Here is a 21,355-nt window from a genome sequence, read left to right as displayed (position 1 = left end):
AGCCTCGGATACTCGGGATTTCGGTAAATCGCCCATTTTGTATTTAATCGTATTGGCGTCGAAACGAAAGCAGCGAACACATGAACGTATAATTTTGCGTACTTGATTTCTGCCATCCAATAGCCAAAATTTTTGTCTGATAATGTATAGTGTCATTTGAACACCCGAATGAAAATGTTTTTCATGTGTTTCTTTAATGATGAGATCTGTTAAGAAGTGATGATTTGGAATCAAAATGGGGTGCTTCCGTGCAAAGGTTAAGTTCGAATTTCTGAGACGTCCGCCAACGCGAATTAGACCGTGTTGATCGATAAACGGATTTAATGATGCGATATTTTTATTTATTGCTTGATTATTTGTAAGTTTTTTCAATTCGGATGAGAAACGGGAGGCTTGAATGATTTTTATCACTCTTATTTCGGCTTCTTCTATTTCTTGTGAGCATAATTGTCCCCGATATATGTTTTTTCGTCGGAAACGTAGACATAATGCCACAATTCGTAACGTTTTGGCGTAGGAAGAATATCTTTGCAAAATATTATGGTCATTAAAGTCAGTGATTAAACATTTGCTTCCCTTTATTTCCGGTATTTCGATTAATTTTGTAACTCCTTGAGGCCATTTATTTTCATTCCCCTTTAGCCACGATGGACCTGAGAACCATTGTTGATTGTTCAAGAAAACGGTCGGTAACTGACCCCGGGAAAGAGCATCGGCAGGATTATCTTTCGAATTGACATGCCGCCAAATTTGAGGATTCGTAAGCTCCTGGATTTGAGCGACTCGATGGGAAACGTACGTTTTTAAACGTTGAGGCGAAGTTCTTATCCAATGTAAAACAATCATTGAATCGCTCCATAATATGACCTTGTTCGGATTAAGTTCCACCGCTTTACGTACCTCGCCGTATAATTTGGCTAGTAAAAGCACTCCGCATAGCTCGAGTCGTGGTATTGTCACGGTTTTTAATGGAGCGACTCTATTCTTGGCGCATAATAAATGGCAATGTATCTTGTTGTTTTGATCGGTGGAACGTAAATACAAACATGCACCATATCCTGCCTTGCTTGCGTCGCAAAATCCGTGAATTTGCATGATTTTATGATTGGGAATAATTGCCGCGCGATCGATAGATAGATCGTTAATGCTTTCTAATTGCGACATAAATTCCGTCCACGTTGATTGTATATTAGGGGGTATGGGTTCGTCCCATCCTATTTTTGATTTCCATAGGTCTTGCATCATTTTTTTGGCGAACAACGTGATTGGTCCTATCATTCCTAATGGGTCGAAAATCTTGGCTATCTCCGCGATGACAATCCGTTTTGTAATCCTCTCGGCGTAATTGATTTTGTGAACCGAATAGTGTAACGCGTCGTTTTGGGCATCCCACGCTACTCCCAACGTTTTCAGAGAGTTATTCTTACTAAAGTCGAGATTAGAGTTTATGGCATCGGGACTTAGATCTTGAATGATGCGTTTGTCGTTAGAGGCCCATTGTCGTATATTAAAGCCACCCCGAACAAGTAGAGCAATTACTTCATCTCGTAATCTACGCGCTTCGTCCACGGTATTCGCGCCTGTAAGTAGGTCATCGACGTATAAATGCGTTTTGAGTAATCGCGCGGCATCGGGATATTTTTCGTCTTCATCATCCGCTAATTTATGAATCGTCCGGATGGCGAGATATGGCGAAGATGCGACTCCGAATGTGAGTGTATTAAGTTGGAAAGTGCGAATCTCATTATTATGACGCCACAGGACGCGTTGATATCTTTGATCATCTTCGTGTAACCATATTTGTCTATACATTTTACACATCTTACTATACTTTAAAAGTGCGGTTTTTTATATCAGAAAATTCTGCTTCTATAGATGAAGATGTAGCAATAGCATTTCCAATGTTCATATAGGGGTGTAAAACTCCTGTCCATAATGGTAGGTATGACATTAAAAAAACGATTTTTTTGCAGCTTTTGGATTGTAAAACGCATTTACAGTTGAACCTTTTACGGCTTTGGTAGCAATTCTGCTAGCTGATTCATAAAGACAATTTGCCCACTCAACCCATGTAGCGGATGAATTTTCTTCGTACATGCTATCTTTATTGTTGTCGTCATCATTTTGAAACTGTAGGTGATCGTCTTCCACTGGTTCGAAGCTGCTTCTTTTAATTGCATTATTTACTTGTGTCAGGTGAATTTGTGAAGGTAATATCTCATCTTTTTCAGTAGTTCCTATGTCTTCACTCATTGCTACCACTAAAACTGATAAGAGAAAACTTTCGACTTCAACCAAAACATCCATTTGGTATGCAATAGCCAAACTGCGAAAAAAATTACCGTACTTTTGGAGGTTTTCCTTTTAGGCATTTTCATCGGCAAATCATTGCGATGAAATGGCTGACGTCTAGTCGAACGAAGCACATTGGTAAAGCACGAAACCTCTGCAGGACTATTATTTCGTAGCAATCCCTGAGATAATTACGTAGATTTCCGCTTTCTGCAAAAATTGCTGCGGCAGAAATCACTATAGCCCAGCCAAAATAACTTACTATCATTCGTGGTCAAGAAGCGCCGCTTCTGACTATTTCCGTAAAAAAGTAAGATATTGTGGAAACATCTTGTTTGGAAGAAACCATTTGAAACGCCGGAAAACTTCCTTCTTCGGAAACACACATAATTTGGTACAGAAATAAGTGCGGTGACTTTCCACCGTCATAAACAATTTTTTTGCATATACTGCCTGTGGCAACAGTCATAAATATAAATGGATCTTTTTTATATTGTACTTTATAAAGAGCAAACTGTTCTTTTGTCCAGTACATACAAAAGAAAGGTAGTCCGCTAACGTTTTGGATGATGTGATGATGTGTAGATTGTGCTGCATTAATTAAATTAACAATTGGATCAGATTCTGCTAATTGTAGTCGCTTGTCCATTTCTTCTTGCTTAGCTTTCCGTAATACTGCAGCACTGTAAAGAGTTGGTGGAATATTATCTCCAAATTCCATGAGTTTACCCGCTTCTTTACGTCGCCAAATTGCTGCATCTTTTCTCTCGTCCAGTAGCTTACTTGCTATATTTTCTCTTAAAAAACCTTTCAATTGTCTTTTCTTAGTATGCAAAATTTCCGGCACAAAGTTTGTAAAAACACAATCGAATATAGCATCTTTGTTTGCAGATGGTTTTTTTAACATTTTTCCTGACAATCTAGCCTCGCACTCTGTACATGTGTCTTTGAATCTTGCATAACATTTTGCTTCAACTCTCGAATATAATTTTGCACATTTGAAAGCAAAGCAACAATATATTTTGTGTTGCTCCCAAATTTTCTGTGCGAATAAATTTGTCCATTCACCTGGTTTCAGAATGTGATATTTTCGGTCACCATACTTTGTCTTTTTTTTTATTTTTAATTTCAGCCCATCTCTCAGCTGCAATAATTAATTTAAATTGCTTTTTTGCTTTTGTTGCTGGTGATCTTTGAATGGACATGTTCCAAGATTGATCATTACAAAATGTCTCGTCATCCACGTCTACTTTGATTTGAAAATGATCAAGCAACAAATTATACTTTCCTCCTCTATTTTCTTTAATAATAGTGTAAATGTGTTTGTGATGTATTTCAAATTCTTCTTTCAGCATCTGTTCGGAAATAAGTTTGTAAACTGGGTGCGATGAAAAAAATACCTTTCCAGTTTCATCTATTGTCCTAAAATTGTCATTTTTTTAAATTTCGAGTAACTTATCCTTATTGTAACCTCGTTTTGCAGTCATTTTGGCGCAATTTTGAATTTGACAGATTTCTGAAAATAATATAACTCTTATTAAAGCTGTGAATTATATGTACGCAAAAACAAGAATATATGCACATATTATGAACAAAATTTGGTAAAAATATGCAAAAATATTCAATGTGTACATTTAATAAATAAAAAGCACAAAAAGAAATAATTGTAAAAATATAATAAATAAACAAATAAATTAACTTTAAGCAAAAAATACATAAAATAGTATTAACACAAAACGATTATTTGAACGATTATTTGAACACAAAACTAAATCTAAAATATTTAATTTCTTACAGAACTGTAAATACTAACAATAAGATGTTTGCATGAGATGCAAAATATGCAATTTTACAAGAAATATACTCAAAAAGGTATATACATGCAAAATATGCAAAATAAAAGTAGGCTCTAATGCTTTGCTTTTACGTAATTGGTGTAGATATGCAAGCCGTTTTGTATTTATATTAATAATATAAAACATGCATTTTCATATAATTACAGCTTTATTTATTATTATATCAAAAAATGTTATTTTATTAATTAAAATATAGGAGATTAAGATAATATTTACCAAGGGTAAGGCCACACGTACAATTTCTTACACAACAAATAAGACTTCTTTATTGTTGCTCACACAACTCGCACGCTCGAAGAACTGTTTTGTCTGCACTGCTTGAACATCGAATTTATTTCGAATCACATATACGCGCGCATACTCGCACGCACATACATACGCAACACATTCACAGTCTTCTCTGCGACGTTTTTCGAAAACAATAGATCTCGGCTTTTTTGATAAGCTGTCAAAGGGATTTGAGTGAACGCGGCGTCTTCGATGATGGCGCTTAAGATAACGCGTCTTCAGAAGTTCCGCAGTGGCGAGGCGCGCGTAACGCGGCGTCCTTAATAGGCTTTTTACAATAAGCTATTAGTCGGTATCATAAGTCATAAGCCATAAAAATTGATCAATCACAATCAAATGTGAAGAGAATATTCGACTGTGATTGATCAATTCTTATGGCTTATGATACCAACTAATAGCTTATTGTAGAAAGCCTATAAAAATTGTGTGCTATGCGTGATGTCACCTTTATCCGTTCTTAGTTGCAGATTTAAAAAAAGTCATCCGTTTTGTAACATTTTATTAAAAATGGTCTAACTTTGCTTAAAAAAAGTCGTAGAGAAATGTTTAAAAAAAGATTTGTTAAGAATTAAATGAGCTTATAAACACATACGTTTCTGTACGAGTCAGCCGATTCCTCTGAGCACTGCACTTGTTTAAATACAAAAAAATGTTCTCTATTTTTTAACGTCTATTTTATATGCATATCTAAGGAAACATTTCAAATTACATACATGTAATATTTTAATGTATCAACGAATTATAAATTTTTTGATAGAATTTAAAAGATAAAATGGGCTAGAGATACAAAAATTCAACAAATGCAAGCGCTCATAATTACATATTATTTGATATTATGATATATCAACATTAATATTATATTTTAATTTTGCGCATTTGAAGTTATAGAATGAAAACAATATAGTTTATGACAAAAATAACATACTTACTGAATTAGATATCCAAACACATTAAATACTATAAATTACTACACTTTGTTTTATTAAACAGGTTGTAAATTTGTTTTTTAAGTTCACATTCCTGACTGAATATTTTCCTTATGCTATTGTATGACCAATAATATTATACTGTACTTGGTTTTTTTCTTCCGTGTGCTGAATAGCACTTCCTAAATGCTCAAAAAAAGTAAAATAACTTTTTTCTGTCAAGCAAAAATTATAAAAATTTTGCGTACTCAGTAAGGTCCGCCACGAAAAATTTCAAAGTACCAAAAAATAAAAAATTCGGAGTTCCGGTTTTTTTCTTCGGTGTGCTGAATAGCACTTTCTGAGTGCTCAAAAAAAGTTAAATAACTTTTTTCTGTCAAATGAAAATTACAAAAGTTTTACGTACTCAATAGGGTCCGTCACGAAAAATTTCAAAGTACCAAAAAATAAAAAATTCGGAGTTCCGGTTTTTTTCTTGAGTGTGCTGAATAGCACTCCCTGAGTGCTCAAAAAAAGTTAAATAACTTTTTTCTGTAAAGTAAAAATTACAAAAGTTTTACGTACTTTGTAGAGGCCGAGTTATGAATTTTCAAAGTTCCATAATTTTGAAAATAAAACGGAACTATTGAAAAAAAGTATAGGGAACTATAGAATTATTTAAAAATTACTGGGAATTCTAAAAAAATTATAATTTTTTTGAAAATGAGGTGCCAACGTGAAGTTGGCAGCCCATTTTTAAAACTTGGTTTTTTGGGGTTTAATCGCTGGAACTATTTCTAAAAATTATCAAGCACTATAGAACTATTAGAAAAGAAGCCGGCACTCTAAAAAAAATATTTTTTTTTTCCTTTGTGGTGCCAGCTTCACGGGTCCATTATTCAATGTAAAGATCACGGGAAAATAAAGAAAATGATTAAAAATACAAGTAGAATTATATTAAAAAATAATTGCAAAATTAATAATACACGATATAACGCTAAAATCACCAAAAATATTAAACAAGACAAAAATTGAGGCATACACGCCAGAATATAACATTACACTACCAAAAGAGATAGTACATGAAAAAATAAATATATCTCAACCAATAAACATAGAAAAAATCGTTCAAGACCACCCAAAACTAAAAGATTTAGAACCAAATTAGAAAAATTAAATAAGGAATAAAAGAATTACTTTCAGTAGACTTAAAAGAAGAGCACTCCAGGATATACTCAAATAAATTGCTTTTGCCTTTGTGATACTGATACGGATGAGTCACTGGACTCATACCGTGTATGACTTTAGTAATATACTTATATAAGGTGCTGATGAATGTCATAACATGACAAATTGCAGTTTTTACATACAAAAAGAAGCTGTACGCATATTGGGCATATGTTATTCGGAATATACACAAACATGGGCTGTCTGCCGTTGGAATAGTAGTCTCCGCGTAGGTGGCCAAAAAAATCATTCTCGTAGGTTTGAACGACGTCCATTGATCACAATTTGATGTCCGACAACTCAATCATACGCATAGCACATACGACTAGAGCATCGCTCATCGAGTAGCAAAATTGTATTATGCAGTGTTTTGTGCGGAAATTCAAAGCACGGAGTTCAGCACTTGTTACTTTTTCTACACGATTTTGAAGGTTCTCACTGCGAGCACTATTACATCCACTATCGTCGGACAACACGTGCTCTTCGCCAAAGTCTTCGTCCATTAAATCCTGAAAATTTACTTCTATATTTTCAAATACATCATTCTCTACTCCATGATATTGTCCGGGTCTATATTTTAGATATTTTCGAACTATTCGTCTTTGCGATATAATCGGCCATTTTTATCGTTAATTACTGCAACCAATTCGGTAGTCTTCCGAGGCACCTTCCTGAGGTCCGCGCACTAATTAACTTATTATATACTTCGTCTGCAACTCCTTTGTCCATTTGTCTAACTGGGAGCATTGTCATTGCCTCGCAACTTGTTTATATCGATAGCAGCCTGTCTTAAATCACCTCACGAAATTCAATTCTCATAACATGTGCGTGAAGTTAGCACCGCCATTTTGAAAAAATAAAAAAATAAAAATTGTGCTGAGTTGTGCTCGGTTTGTGCTACCTTGTGCCATAAAAATAAATCATATGTCTCAAAAAATAAAGCGATAGATCACAAAAAACGTTTTTTCTACTAGCACCGCCATTTTGAAAAAATAAAAAAATAAAAATTGTGCTGAGTTGTGCTCGGTTTGTGCTACATTGTGCCACAAAAACTAATCACATATCTCAAAAAATAAAGCGATAAATAATAAAAAAACATTTTTTCATCAGCACCGTCACTTCATTATATCGATAAAATAAAAATTGTGCTGAATGCAACTTCAGTTACTGTATATTGTGCCGCGAAGTATTTAAATGTATCTTCAGCCACGATAGAAAAAAAAATTAAAATATAAGATATTTAAACACAAAAATTCGTAACTCCATAACTTTTCAACCGTGATAGATAAATCAATTCCGCAAATTGTGTCGAATTGTGCTACTCAAGGCGCGTAGAAACCATCCAAGAAAACCTTCTCTACCCTTGAGAGTTGGCCGAGGATCATTCCAAAGGGGATGAGGGTGAAAAAAAATGTGACTTTTCCAAATTTTCTCGAGTTGTGCCGGATTGTGCTAGGCGAACATTACAACTTTGCTTAATGTCAAAATGACGTCAGATCAACAGAATTAGCGGTACAGCCAAGAATAGAATTCAGTATTTAATAACTGCAAACCCCTCTCCGGTTTGTATGTGTGTGTGTGTATTTGCATACCACAAGGATAAGGACCCCGTGGTTCGTCACTTCCACAGTATTTAAAGACTCCAAACCCTCCTTGTGGTGTGTGTGTGTGTGTGTGTGTGTGTATGTGTGTGTGTTTGCACACCACAAGGATAAGGACTCCGTGATTCGTCACTTCCACAGTATTTAAAGACTCCAAACCCTCCTTGTGGTGTGTGTGTGTGTCTTTGCGTGTGTCCTGCTGCGTTTATGTGTGTTCAAGCTATTTTTATCATAACTTATATATATGGTGTAGTATTTTTTCATAATATACTATACATATACAAGGTGTACCATTATAAATGGCCACCCCTTTTATCTCGTAAACTAGCAGAGATAGACTGAATAAATATTCGGTGTACGTAAAATGTAAGTAATAAGAATACAAAAATCTACAAATTTATAAAATTATTACTATCAAATATTATAATCAGATATCAACATGTTACACGTCAATCGTCAAAAGAAAGTCGGAAGTTAGCCACACCGCAGGGGCAAAACTGAAATATTAGTCGCCCGCGAAACTTTAAACTGACATAATTTATATAATTTGTAAAATAATTTTGATAAATCATGCATCATTGTATTCATTAGAAAAAGCGCTACAACTTTTATCATATAAATATATTCACTTTATCATGCAAAAGTTATGCATGTCTCTTCGTTCTTTAACATAGATAATTTTTTTAAGTAACCACTGTGTTCACAATAAAGTTTATTTCAAACCATTTAATTGATATTATATTTATTGAGTCTATCTCTACTAGTTTACGAGATAAAGGGGGGTGGCTACTGAGACACCCTGTATATACATATATATTATACATGTATACACAATTTATACATCTATATTTTTTTATTGAATATAATATATATTTTGAGTATTATTTAATGACAGGGTGTAAATGCATATGTGACCTTTTATCATTGTTTGTTCATCAACAACTTTTGATTTACTTTTACGTGAATTATCATTGTAGTAAAGCCATTTTGTGCCTGTTTTTATATATGCGACGTAATGACCTACAGACATTATATCGTTACTCCCTTCATATGCAATTACACCAGACAGGATATATTTGTTGCAAGTTATATGTAGCTCAATGGGATATTCAGAGAGCATTGTTAATCTTTGATCACCACATTCTGTTTCCATAATTAAATGCGGGCCGTATGCGATATTTGATTGTTGAGATTTTCTGCAACACATTTTGTGAATATCACATCCTTCATTTAATGCATCCTGTAAAAATTGCATCCCTTTTTTGTGTATTATCGTGTAATTGATACTACATAAAACATTTTTGCGTATTTTTACACGATTGCATGTGTCACACGTATTTATTTCCGTGAAACTCGGAACATCTTCAAGCAACCAAGTTGTGAGATTAGCTATATTAGAAATAGCGCTTACTTTTATTATAGAATCCTGTTTGATATTCGGCTTTAATTGACTAAGATTCAGGGGCGGCGCAACCATATAGGCAAACTAGGCGATCACCTAGGGCGGCAAAATTTGGGGGGGCGGCACTTGTGATCGCTCCGGTTCGAACGCGTCACCACATACGATTTTTAGAAGTTTTAAGAGCTCAAAGGCGCTCTTGTAATGTCATAACATATACATCTATTATATCTGTTATACAGCTTTACATCTATGTTATATTCGATATTTGTTGGGTATACGCCGACGCTTCTCACGAGCAAGCGAGACGAAACATGCAAAGCATGTTTTGGAACGGTTCTAAGGTTACCTATAAACGGAAGAGGTTCCACAGTTTTTTTCCTTATTTAGCTAATCGTTATCGCCACGGAACTTTGAGAAAATTTATATTCGGCGTAGCAGTCCGATTCACCGCCTATTTTAATCATAGACATAATCCTATGTCTATGATTATAATACGCCGATACACGCGTGCGCTGGTTGCCGAGTCTCAAGCGTACGGCACGCAGTTCGAACGCCACCGATAGGTGGCCGCGTGGTCGAACGCTCAACTCGTATCGAAAATGTAGTCATATTTATTATAAATAAGGCGGCCGCGAACGATGAAATCACTTATCGTCTCAGCAGCTCACTGAGTCTTCAGCTGATAATAAGTGATTTCAACGTTTACTGCCGTCTTATTTAGAGTACATATATATACTGCATTGTGACTAACGCATACGTGTGTATTATACCATTGGTGGTACCGTATTGTGGCAGGCGGCGAATTGGGCTGCCACATTTGATCTGTTCTCGCAATAAATAAAAACCTTTGTATGGATATATTAAACATTTCTTCTTTTATGTCAAAAAATTATATTTCTTCATTTATTTTACTCTAAAATTTGAAAATTTACGTTTTACGCACAACAATAATAAAGATACTGGTCATATTTAGTTGATTCTTCAGGAAAACATGGCTGATAGAAAAAAAATGTCTGGAGCGGAATTTCGGAAACGAAAAGCCGAGAAGGAAAAATCTTTATCAAAGTTAGAGGGCTCATTTTTAAAATATCTTCATTTAGAAAAACAAAGCAGGCCACAAGATTATTCGGAAGAGAAGGAACAGGATTTAAAACAAATTCAGACAGAAAATAAACAGGCAGAAGCTTTTACTGTTGATTCACAAAGTGCGAATAAGTTTGATGACAATGAAAAACAAAAAGCTCATCAAACACCAAATTTAGAAGTTTTGAACTATAGTGATCCTGGAGTTTGGAAAAATTGTGACGATAATCTGCGACAAAATCTTGTTAATCATGGTCCTGTTCAAGTGGTAGACTTTAATTTTCCCTAGAATAATGATAAAAGAAAATTTTCGACAATTCACTACAAAAGGCGCCTCATTAATGGTGAATATATTCATCGTCAATGGCTTCAGTATTCGGTGTCAAAAGATTCAGTATTCTGCTTTCCTTGCAAGCTATTTTCAACGAATAGAGGATTGGCTTTATGTAATAAAGGTTCAAATGATTGGAAAAATATATCTATGATATTAGCCAATCATGAAAAAAGCAGCGATCATTTGACAAGCTTCCAAGCGTGGAAAGAATTCGAACTTAGGTTGAAAAAAAATAAATCTATTGACGAAAGCAATTTACATATTATTAGACAAGAGGAAAAATACTGGCAACAAATTTTAGAAAGACTAATTGCTTTAATACGGGTTCTTGGAGCACAAAATTTAGCAATTCGCGGAAAAAATGAACGATTATTTACTGCTGGTAATGGTAATTTTCTTAAATTTGTAGAATACCTGGCTTTGTTTGATCCTGTTATGCATGAACACCTCAGGAAAATTACTAATAAAGAGATACATGTACATTACCTAGGAAAAGAAATACAAAATGAACTCATTAGTCTTTTATCTGCTGCTGTACAAGAAAAAATTCTTGCTTCTGCCAAGGCTGCTAAATACTTTGCCTTAATTCTAGATTGCACTCCCGATGTGAGCCATGTTGAACAAATGACGATTATTATTCGATTTGTAGATATAATAAACGCCAATAAATGTGAAATTAAAGAACATTTTTTGGGATTTCTACCTCTTACTGAGACAACTGGCATCAGTATAACTGAACAAATTCTTGAAAAATTGAAAGAAATGGGATTGTCAATAGCAAACCTACGTGGACAAGGGTATGATAACGGCAGTAATATGAAGGGCAAAAATAAGGGTGTACAGCGGAAAATTTTAGATATTAATCCCAGAGCTTTTTTTGTACCCTGCAATTCTCACTCTCTAAATCTTGTTGTAAATGATGCTGCTAAGTGTTGTTTAAATGCCACGTCTTTTTTTAATTTGGTACAAAGTATATACGTATATTTCTCTTCTTCGACACAACGTTGGGCAGTTCTATTACGTAACGTACCAAATTTAACACTAAAACCACTGAGCGATACAAGATGGGAAAGTCGAATAGATGCATTGAAACCACTTCGATATCAGTTGTGTAATGTACATGATGCTCTCATGGATATTTACGAAGATACTACTTTGACAGGACCATCTGGTAACTTATCACGAGTAGAGGCTCAAGGACTTGCTAAGAAAATTTCAGATTACAACTTTATTGTATCCTTGATTGTGTGGCATAACATTCTTTTCGAAATTAACATAACCAGTAAACTACTCCAATCTAAGGATTTTGATTTGCATGCTGCTACAAAGCAGCTGCATGTAACAAAAACATTTCTTGAGAACTGCAGAAGTGATTTAGGTTTTGAAAAAATGTTAATAGAAGCAAGGGAACTTGCCGAAGAGCTCGATATTCCTCCAGTATTTGAATCGGTGTCCAAACCAGCTCGATTGGGAAGAAAAAAAAATCAATTTTTATACGAAGCAAAAGATGAGCCTGTTCTAAATGCAACGCAAAAATTTAAAGTAAATTTTTATTTTGCTATTCTTGATACTGCGATCAATTCTGTTGATGAAAGGTTTTCCCAATTGCAACAAATTAATTCTACATTTGGTTTTCTTTATGATTTGCAAAAATTAGAGAATGAATCACACAATAATATTTTAAAAAATTGCTCGAATTTAGAAAAATGTCTAACGTATGAAGATTCAAAGGATATTGATGCTTTTGAGTTGTGCAGTGAATTGCAAGCTATTGCAAGAAGAGTGCCGAAAAACGCGAACCCACAGGATGTAATTAATTATATATGTAATTGCAACCTTTTAGACAGCATGCCAAATTTAGTCATTGCTCTTCGTATTTTATTAACCCTTCCTGTTTCTGTAGCCAGTGGTGAGCGCAGTTTTTCTAAATTGAAACTGATAAAAACATATATACGATCTACAATGACTCAAGACAGACTTGTTGCGTTGTCAACTTTATCAATAGAACAAGATATCGCTCAAACTATTGATTTAAAAGAACTAACTTCTACTTTCTCTAAGATAAAAGCAAGAAAAATGAAAATGTAAGTTGTATCGATTCCTTTAAAACTTATATGGATGAAACCTCTCATTGCAGTACTAAATTTTAGATTTGACTACATTTGGCTATATTTGTCTATTGCAGAAAACTAATTTGAAATCTGGACGTATACAGTTTTCTGCAGTGAATAATACGATTAAATGTAGCCAAATCAGGAATTTTTACAGGACTATGTTCCCTTGAAATTGGTGCAATTTATAAATAATAATAAACAATTTAAAAAATTATAAGAAATATAAAGTTATTTAACAAAATCATTTTAAAAATCATTAAAAAAATTATAAAAATTATATAAAAAATTATTTTAAAAAATTAAAAATAAAAAAAACAATTAAAAAAAGAATTCTAATGCGGGCGTCCAAGTACACAAGTATTTGGTGACAGTTTCAACCCTGTAAAACGCAGAGAAGAAGTACGGCTAGTTTTTATGCCAAGTATATTTAATTATTCCTTGATTATATTTAAAATGTGTATTTGCGTGCACTGAGTGCATATTGGGGGGGGGGCGCATATTATTCATTCGCCTAGGGCGTCAAATTTTCTTGCGCCGGCCCTGCTAAGATTACACAATATTTTAGCGCGTTCTTTAAAGAAATGTGCACTTAATCCCTCTTTTATTAAAACTTTAGCGCATGATATTAATTTTGCGGATGTTTCTAATAATGCGTTATTGTACGTTTCGTTGTTCATCATGCTTGTAGAAAGTATTTGGCATAAACTGTCAAAGCCACAAGTATTTGTTACTATTAATGTAACTTTTCCATTTTTTATATTTTTGCAATGATTCCCATTCGGTATTGCAGGCAACGTTACACATTTGTTACTAGTTGCGTCAAAATTTGGATATGCATCAGCATAGCGACAAACACCCTGTTTTTTAATATTTTTGTTACGCCAATTTTGTTCAGCTTGTAGTTCCTTTAATTCTGTTGAATTAACGTTATCTATAGAACTATTATTATAATCAAGAATATCAGTGGATACAGATATCTTATTATTATTTCTATTAATCTCATTTTCGTCATCGATGTTTACAGAGTCAATTTTTAACTTTCCCGCCATTGCCAATTTTATCTTACCTGATAAACAAGAAATATGTTTACTTATAAATTTATCGGCTCTCAAAGGAAGAGATACATCTCTTAACGTACGATTCTTTAAATCGTTAAATTCTGACTCCACCGCCGCAGACGTCGCATTTATAGAGCCATAACCAAATATTGCACGCATAACTTCGCTAAACAACGGAAAGTATTTTAATAAAACTTTAAATTTCTTCGCAAAATCTATGCAATAAAATCCATTAATATCGTAGGTTTCTTCCAATTTATTTAATTGAGAAACACAATCGTTATACATTGAATCAACCCAATGATGTATACTTGTTTCTGCTTCACCTTCTTCGTTCAACATGTTTTGATCACTTTTACATTCGTCATCAGGTATTGGCAGATTTTTATCATTTATTGATACTGCATCTGTATCACCTTGTATAAGTAATGTTAAACAGTTTCGTGCTCTGCCCGTTAAATCGTCAGAGTCTTGATAAGGACTTGTCGAGAGAATTAAAATATTACGCGCAACTTCTTCAAATTCATGGAATGTATTTTGCTTTCTTAAAACTGCCATTGCACGCATAAAAAATGATCTTACTATAGATGGTTTGCCAGAAAAACAGTTCCATCTAGCAATCATATTCATAAAATGACATACATCTAATCATAAAAGGCAAGGTGGTATGGGTATCTTTACACCAGTCAATAAAGCAAAACATGTGGATAAATAATCATTTAATGTAGCAGATCTCGCAAATGCTCTTGCAACAGCTCCAAGCAAGGCTTTATCGAAGTCGGTAACTACTTCTTTAGGAGAAGGAAATGAAGAGTTTTGTATAGCACCAGTCCGTAAAAACTCTTGTAACCAAAATACTATTGTATTTGTGTTTTGTGATGCAGAAATCATTTGAAAAATAGGTGCTGTGTTTTCAACAATTTGTGCAACTGCTTGATATAAATATATGTGTGAACACAATTCGCCATTTGGTAATTTAACTTTTTTTATTAAAGATCCAGTAGCATCAATATATAACGTCATATAATGTTTCTCATATACGGCAAATTGTTCTCGAGTCCAATAATGCACAATTAACGGATCCAATCCAATAAATTTAATCGCACCTTCGTAACGTGAACTATATTTCATAAACAAAAGACTTTCAAACATATTGATAGATGTTACACCCAATAATTTGTCTTGTCGTTCTTGTTTAGCTTTACGAAGTACGTCACACGTGTATAAATGTACAGGTTCGTCATCTCCAACATCCATTAAAATATCTGCTTGCCTTCTTCTCCATATACAAGGAAGTGTCTTACCCTCTACTAATTTATAGGCAACTTGTTTACGCTCAAGACCTTTTAATTGTCGTTTTTTATTATGTTTTATACTTGAATCATAATCATGAATTGTGCATTCCATTTTTACATCTTCCTTTTCCTGTGGTGCGTTTATAATTTTTCCAATAAAGTTGCATTTGCATTCTGCACATTTACCGATAACAGTTAAAAAAATTCCACTCTTTGATATTTTTGCACACTTGAAAGTTAGTGCACATGGCAATTTTGTTTCATTATACAAACGCTCATACAATATGCTTGTCCATTCATAACGTCGTAATGTACGTATATTACGTGTGCCACGGTTTTTAAAATTATATTTTACTTTCTCACCAGAAATTTGCGGCCATATATCTGTGACATTGATCGAGAAAGAAATCGTATGACTATTATTCAATGTGTCATCTGTTTCTTCGGAGATGTTTGACTCATTTTTTTTTATTTCGATATTACGTATTGAAAGTAAATCTTTGTAAACATTGTAACGATTTAATTTTAAAATTGTGTAAATGTATTTCGGATTTATTGAATAATCCAACGCAGCAGAAAGTCGTTTATATAGATCAGAACTTGGAGATACAATGCAACCATCATTTCCTATGACATCTTTAAAATCTGTCGACTATAATAATGACATTAGTTTTGAGATAGGGGGCGCCATTGCAGGGAATTAGTCGTATAGCACTGCAGCTATTTATAAATATGCGATACGGCTTAAGATACTTGTCTTTGGTAGAGAATAAATGTACGTTTGTACGAATCGCCGTTGACAGAGTTTCGGTTTGCCTGAACCCGTGATCCGCTTAATATGCTACCGATGAACGCATTCTACTCCCGAGTAACGCTGTGCCGCGCGACCACCTAGCGGCGGCGCCTGAACTGCGCCAGCGCTCGAAGTAACGCTAGGGTCCATGGTTTGCCCGCGCGCTCGCGCGCGCGTGATGACGGCATATCAGGTCGCCACAAATACTGCATTCCATTTTTGGCTTACCACGATTTTCTATTCGCCTTGAGTAGCACAATTCGGCACAAGTTGCGGAATTGATTTGTCTATCACGGTAGAAAAGTTATGGAGTTGCAAAGTTTCGCAATTGAAAAATCGAAATTCTTTTTTTGAGTGTATCGCCAATTCTGTTGATCTGACGTCATTTTGACATTAAGCAAAGTTGTAGTGTTCGCCTAGCACAATCCGGCACAACTCGAGAAAATTTGGAAAAGTCACATTTTTTTTCACCCTCATCCCCTTTGGAACGATCCTCGGTCAACTCTCAAGGGTAGAGAAGGTTTTCTTGGGTGGTTTCTACGCGCCTTGAGTAGCACAATTCGGCACAATTTGCGGAATTGATTTATCTATCACGGTTGAAAAGTTATGGAGTTACGAATTTTTGTGTTTAAATATCTTATATTTTAATTTTTTTTTCTATCACGGCTGAAGATACATTTAAATACTTCGCGGCACAATATACAGTAACTGAAGTTGCATTCAGCACAATTTTTATTTTATCGATATAATGAAGTGACGGTGCTGATGAAAAAATGTTTTTTTATTATTTATCGCTTTATTTTTTGAGATATGTGATTAGTTTTTGTGGCACAATGTAGCACAAACCGAGCACAACTCAGCACAATTTTTATTTTTTTATTTTTTCAAAATGGCGGTGCTAGTAGAAAAAACGTTTTTTGTGATCTATCGCTTTATTTTTTGAGACATATGATTTATTTTTATGGCACAAGGTAGCACAAACCGAGCACAACTCAGCACAATTTTTATTTTTTTATTTTTTCAAAATGGCGGTGCTAACTTCACGCACATTCTCATAACACATATCGGAGGATTATGAGTAGGAATACTATGAGAGTTCAAAGCCATGGGGCAATGAGGGGGGGGAGACGAAGGGGGAATGTAGGCGTGGGGTGTCATACCGCGGAGTGGGTGGTGATCCACGATGTCTGATGTGAGAGGTGGGGGGTCAGCCCGTGTTACTGACCTGGGAGGTGGAGGTCAGCCCGCTAAACTGAGGCGTATTTTCGTTTCGCGACTATGTTAGCGTGTGGTTGAGAGTATTTTAGGCTATGACGTCACAAATAGCTACCATTAGTAAAAATGTCATTTTACTGCTTTTACGGAAACATTAAAAACGTTTTTGCATTATTTCGCGGTAAATATGAACCAAAGAAAACGGAAAATAGCCTTAGCCTTGTTAATACAATTATTTAAAGGAGAAACCTTCGATGAAGATTTACTCACAGCATATAGTAAATCAGAAGCAGCGTGTAATGTTGCTTTGCTGCTTCGAAAAAAGGATAGGCAACGGCATTTTAGGTTAGGCCATTTATGCGGCGAAGAATGGGTCCAGTATTACTTAGATTTTGATTTTCACCGGCTGTTTTGATAAGAATCATAGAAAATTCTATGCAGTGTTACGCCATGCTTTGTGTGTTACCTTATAAATTTTTCTCATAATTTTTATAATTAAAACATTTCAGGAATACTCAGAAAATTTACATCTTCTCTTTAAGAATTTTTTATATGTATAAATTTTGAAGTATTTTGAAATTTCTTATAATTTTTAAAAAATATTTTTAACTTTTTTAGATTTTATACCATTTCATTAGAAATTATAAAACAAAAAAATCTTAGAGATCTTAAAATATTTCATAATTAACATATATTAAAAATTCTACGAAATGATATAGATGGTATACTTTCTCAATATTTATGAAGTGTTCCAATTCGTATTAAAAACATTGAATAATTCTGAAAAATTCTAAGAAAAATTTTTATCTGGGTACCCATGTAGTGTAACTATCTTTAATAGGATGAGCAAGGACACTTTTAAGGAACTTGTCAACATTAGTGCTCCAATGTATGTGCAAAATGCAACGTGGTGATGCCTCTATTATTACAGTTGACAAGGCAACACTTATGGCTCTGTGGTATTTGGCTGGTCAGTCAGCAATGGAGAGTGGAGGTGACCGGTTTGGTGTAGCCCCTTCTACAATTTATCATGAAATTCATTGCATTGTAGATATTCTTTGTACATTAAGCCATAAATTTATAGTATGGCCTAAGGAACACAATGTGCGATTATTAGACAACAATTTAATGACAGAGTAAGGTATCCAGGTATACATGTGTACTACTTTGCATCCTGTGCGTTGCTTGTTTTATATATCAATTTTCTGTGTTATTTGTCCTTTCACTGTTATCAATTATACAGAAATTATACAGATTACTATGTGTTCACATTTTATAGGTGTACTTGATTCCATTGATGGTTGTCACATTGACGTATTTGCTCCAACTAATGATCAGGAATCGTACACGGACAGGAAGATGAATTATTCTACAATTTTGGTATTGTGGTGTCGGCTGAAATTTTTTATCTGCAGATAGTGAAACCATATTTAATGGGTAATTTTTGTCTGCAAGTATCTTTACAGCTACCAAAAAATTTACCAACGTTTCTATTGGTACACCAGGATCTCGTAATGACTATCGTGTTTTGAGACATTCAATTTTCTATAAAAAAAGTTACAGAGGAAGGACCCAAGAGTATATTCTACAATCCCAACAATCATCTTGTTCGTGATAAAGCCTATCCCAACAGAACATGGCTTATTACACCATACAAGTATGTGCACTGTAAAATATATATGACTAATATTCATATAAAGAATGTACATACCTTTTAGTTCATATTTTATTTTTTTTATTTCTAGGGATTATGGAAATCTAACTTTGACACAAAGACGTCATAACTTGGTTCATAGATCAACATAAATAGTCATAGAACACGCATTCGGACTTTTAAAGGGACAATGGCGATGTCTGCTGGGATTGAGACTCAAACGTATTGGCAGAGTTACAAAGTTTTCATTCTATAACTTCAAATGCGCAAAATTAAAATATAATATTAATGTTGATATATCATAATATCAAATAATATGTAATTATGAGCGCTTGCATTTGTTGAATTTTTGTATCTCTAGCCCATTTTATCTTTTAAATTCTATCAAAAAATTTATAATTCGTTGATACATTAAAATATTACATGTATGTAATTTGAAATGTTTCCTTAGATATGCATATAAAATAGACGTTAAAAAATAGAGAACATTTTTTTGTATTTAAACAAGTGCAGTGCTCAGAGGAATCGGCTGACTCGTACAGAAACGTATGTGTTTATAAGCTCATTTAATTCTTAACAAATCTTTTTTTAAACATTTCTCTACGACTTTTTTTAAGCAAAGTTAGACCATTTTTAATAAAATGTTACAAAACGGATGACTTTTTTTAAATCTGCAACTAAGAACGGATAAAGGTGACATCACGCATAGCACACAATTTTTATAGGCTTTCTACAATAAGCTATTAGTTGGTATCATAAGCCATAAGAATTGATCAATCACAGTCGAATATTCTCTTCACATTTGACTGTGATTGATCAATTTTTATGGCTTATGACTTATGATACCGACTAATAGCTTATTGTAAAAAGCCTATTAAGGACGCCGCGTTACGCGCGCCTCGCCACTGCGGAACTTCTGAAGACGCGTTATCTTAAGCGCCATCATCGAAGACGCCGCGTTCACTCAAATCCCTTTGACAGCTTATCAAAAAAGCCGAGATCTATTGTTTTCGAAAAACGTCGCAGAGAAGACTGTGAATGTGTTGCGTATGTATGTGCGTGCGAGTATGCGCGCGTATATGTGATTCGAAATAAATTCGATGTTCAAGCAGTGCAGACAAAACAGTTCTTCGAGCGTGCGAGTTGTGTGAGCAACAATAAAGAAGTCTTATTTGTTGTGTAAGAAATTGTACGTGTGGCCTTACCCTTGGTAAATATTATCTTAATCTCCTATATTTTAATTAATAAAATAACATTTTTTGATATAATAATAAATAAAGCTGTAATTATATGAAAATGCATGTTTTATATTATTAATATAAATACAAAACGGCTTGCATATCTACACCAATTACGTAAAAGCAAAGCATTAGAGCCTACTTTTATTTTGCATATTTTGCATGTATATACCTTTTTGAGTATATTTCTTGTAAAATTGCATATTTTGCATCTCATGCAAACATCTTATTGTTAGTATTTACAGTTCTGTAAGAAATTAAATATTTTAGATTTAGTTTTGTGTTCAAATAATCGTTCAAATAATCGTTTTGTGTTAATATTTTATGTATTTTTTGCTTAAAGTTAATTTATTTGTTTATTTATTATATTTTTACAATTATTTCTTTTTGTGCTTTTTATTTATTAAATGTATACATTGAATATTTTTGCATATTTTTACCAAATTTTGTTCATAATATGTGCATATATTCTTGTTTTTGCGTACATATAATTCACAGCTTTAATAAGAGTTATATTATTTTCAGAAATCTGTCAAATTCAAAATTGCGCCAAAATGACTGCAAAACGAGGTTACAATAAGGATAAGTTACTCGAAATTTAAAAAAATGACAATTTTAGGACAATAGATGAAACTGGAAAGGTATTTTTTTCATCGCACCCAGTTTACAAACTTATTTCCGAACAGATGCTGAAAGAAGAATTTGAAATACATCACAAACACATTTACACTATTATTAAAGAAAATAGAGGAGGAAAGTATAATTTGTTGCTTGATCATTTTCAAATCAAAGTAGACGTGGATGACGAGACATTTTGTAATGATCAATCTTGGAACATGTCCATTCAAAGATCACCAGCAACAAAAGCAAAAAAGCAATTTAAATTAATTATTGCAGCTGAGAGATGGGCTGAAATTAAAAATAAAAAAAAAGACAAAGTATGGTGACCGAAAATATCACATTCTGAAACCAGGTGAATGGACAAATTTATTTGCACAGA

The 21,355-nt window shown here is 33.8% G+C and overlaps 1 protein-coding gene across 1 annotated transcript; it reads left to right on the top strand.

Annotated features, from left to right (window-relative positions):
* The first annotated feature begins 11,110 nt into the window (after positions 1-11,110).
* Positions 11,111-13,353, top strand: LOC120358440 (zinc finger MYM-type protein 1-like). The gene has a single exon (XM_039452757.1). It carries the CDS (start codon positions 11,136-11,138, stop codon positions 13,074-13,076), a length of 1,941 nt encoding a protein of 646 aa, XP_039308691.1. The 5' UTR covers positions 11,111-11,135; the 3' UTR covers positions 13,077-13,353.
* The last annotated feature ends 8,002 nt before the right edge of the window (positions 13,354-21,355 follow it).

This window comes from Solenopsis invicta, chromosome 8 (assembly GCF_016802725.1).
Source record: "Solenopsis invicta isolate M01_SB chromosome 8, UNIL_Sinv_3.0, whole genome shotgun sequence".
NCBI lineage: Eukaryota > Metazoa > Arthropoda > Insecta > Hymenoptera > Formicidae > Solenopsis > Solenopsis invicta.
Note: the sequence above shows the minus strand (reverse complement) of the source record. Positions and strands in the feature narration are given on the sequence as shown.

Excerpts from the sequence above, each read along its gene's own strand:
- LOC120358440 (XM_039452757.1), top strand. The coding sequence starts at position 11,136 with ATGATATTAGCCAATCATGAAAAAAGCAGCGATCATTTGACAAGCTTC.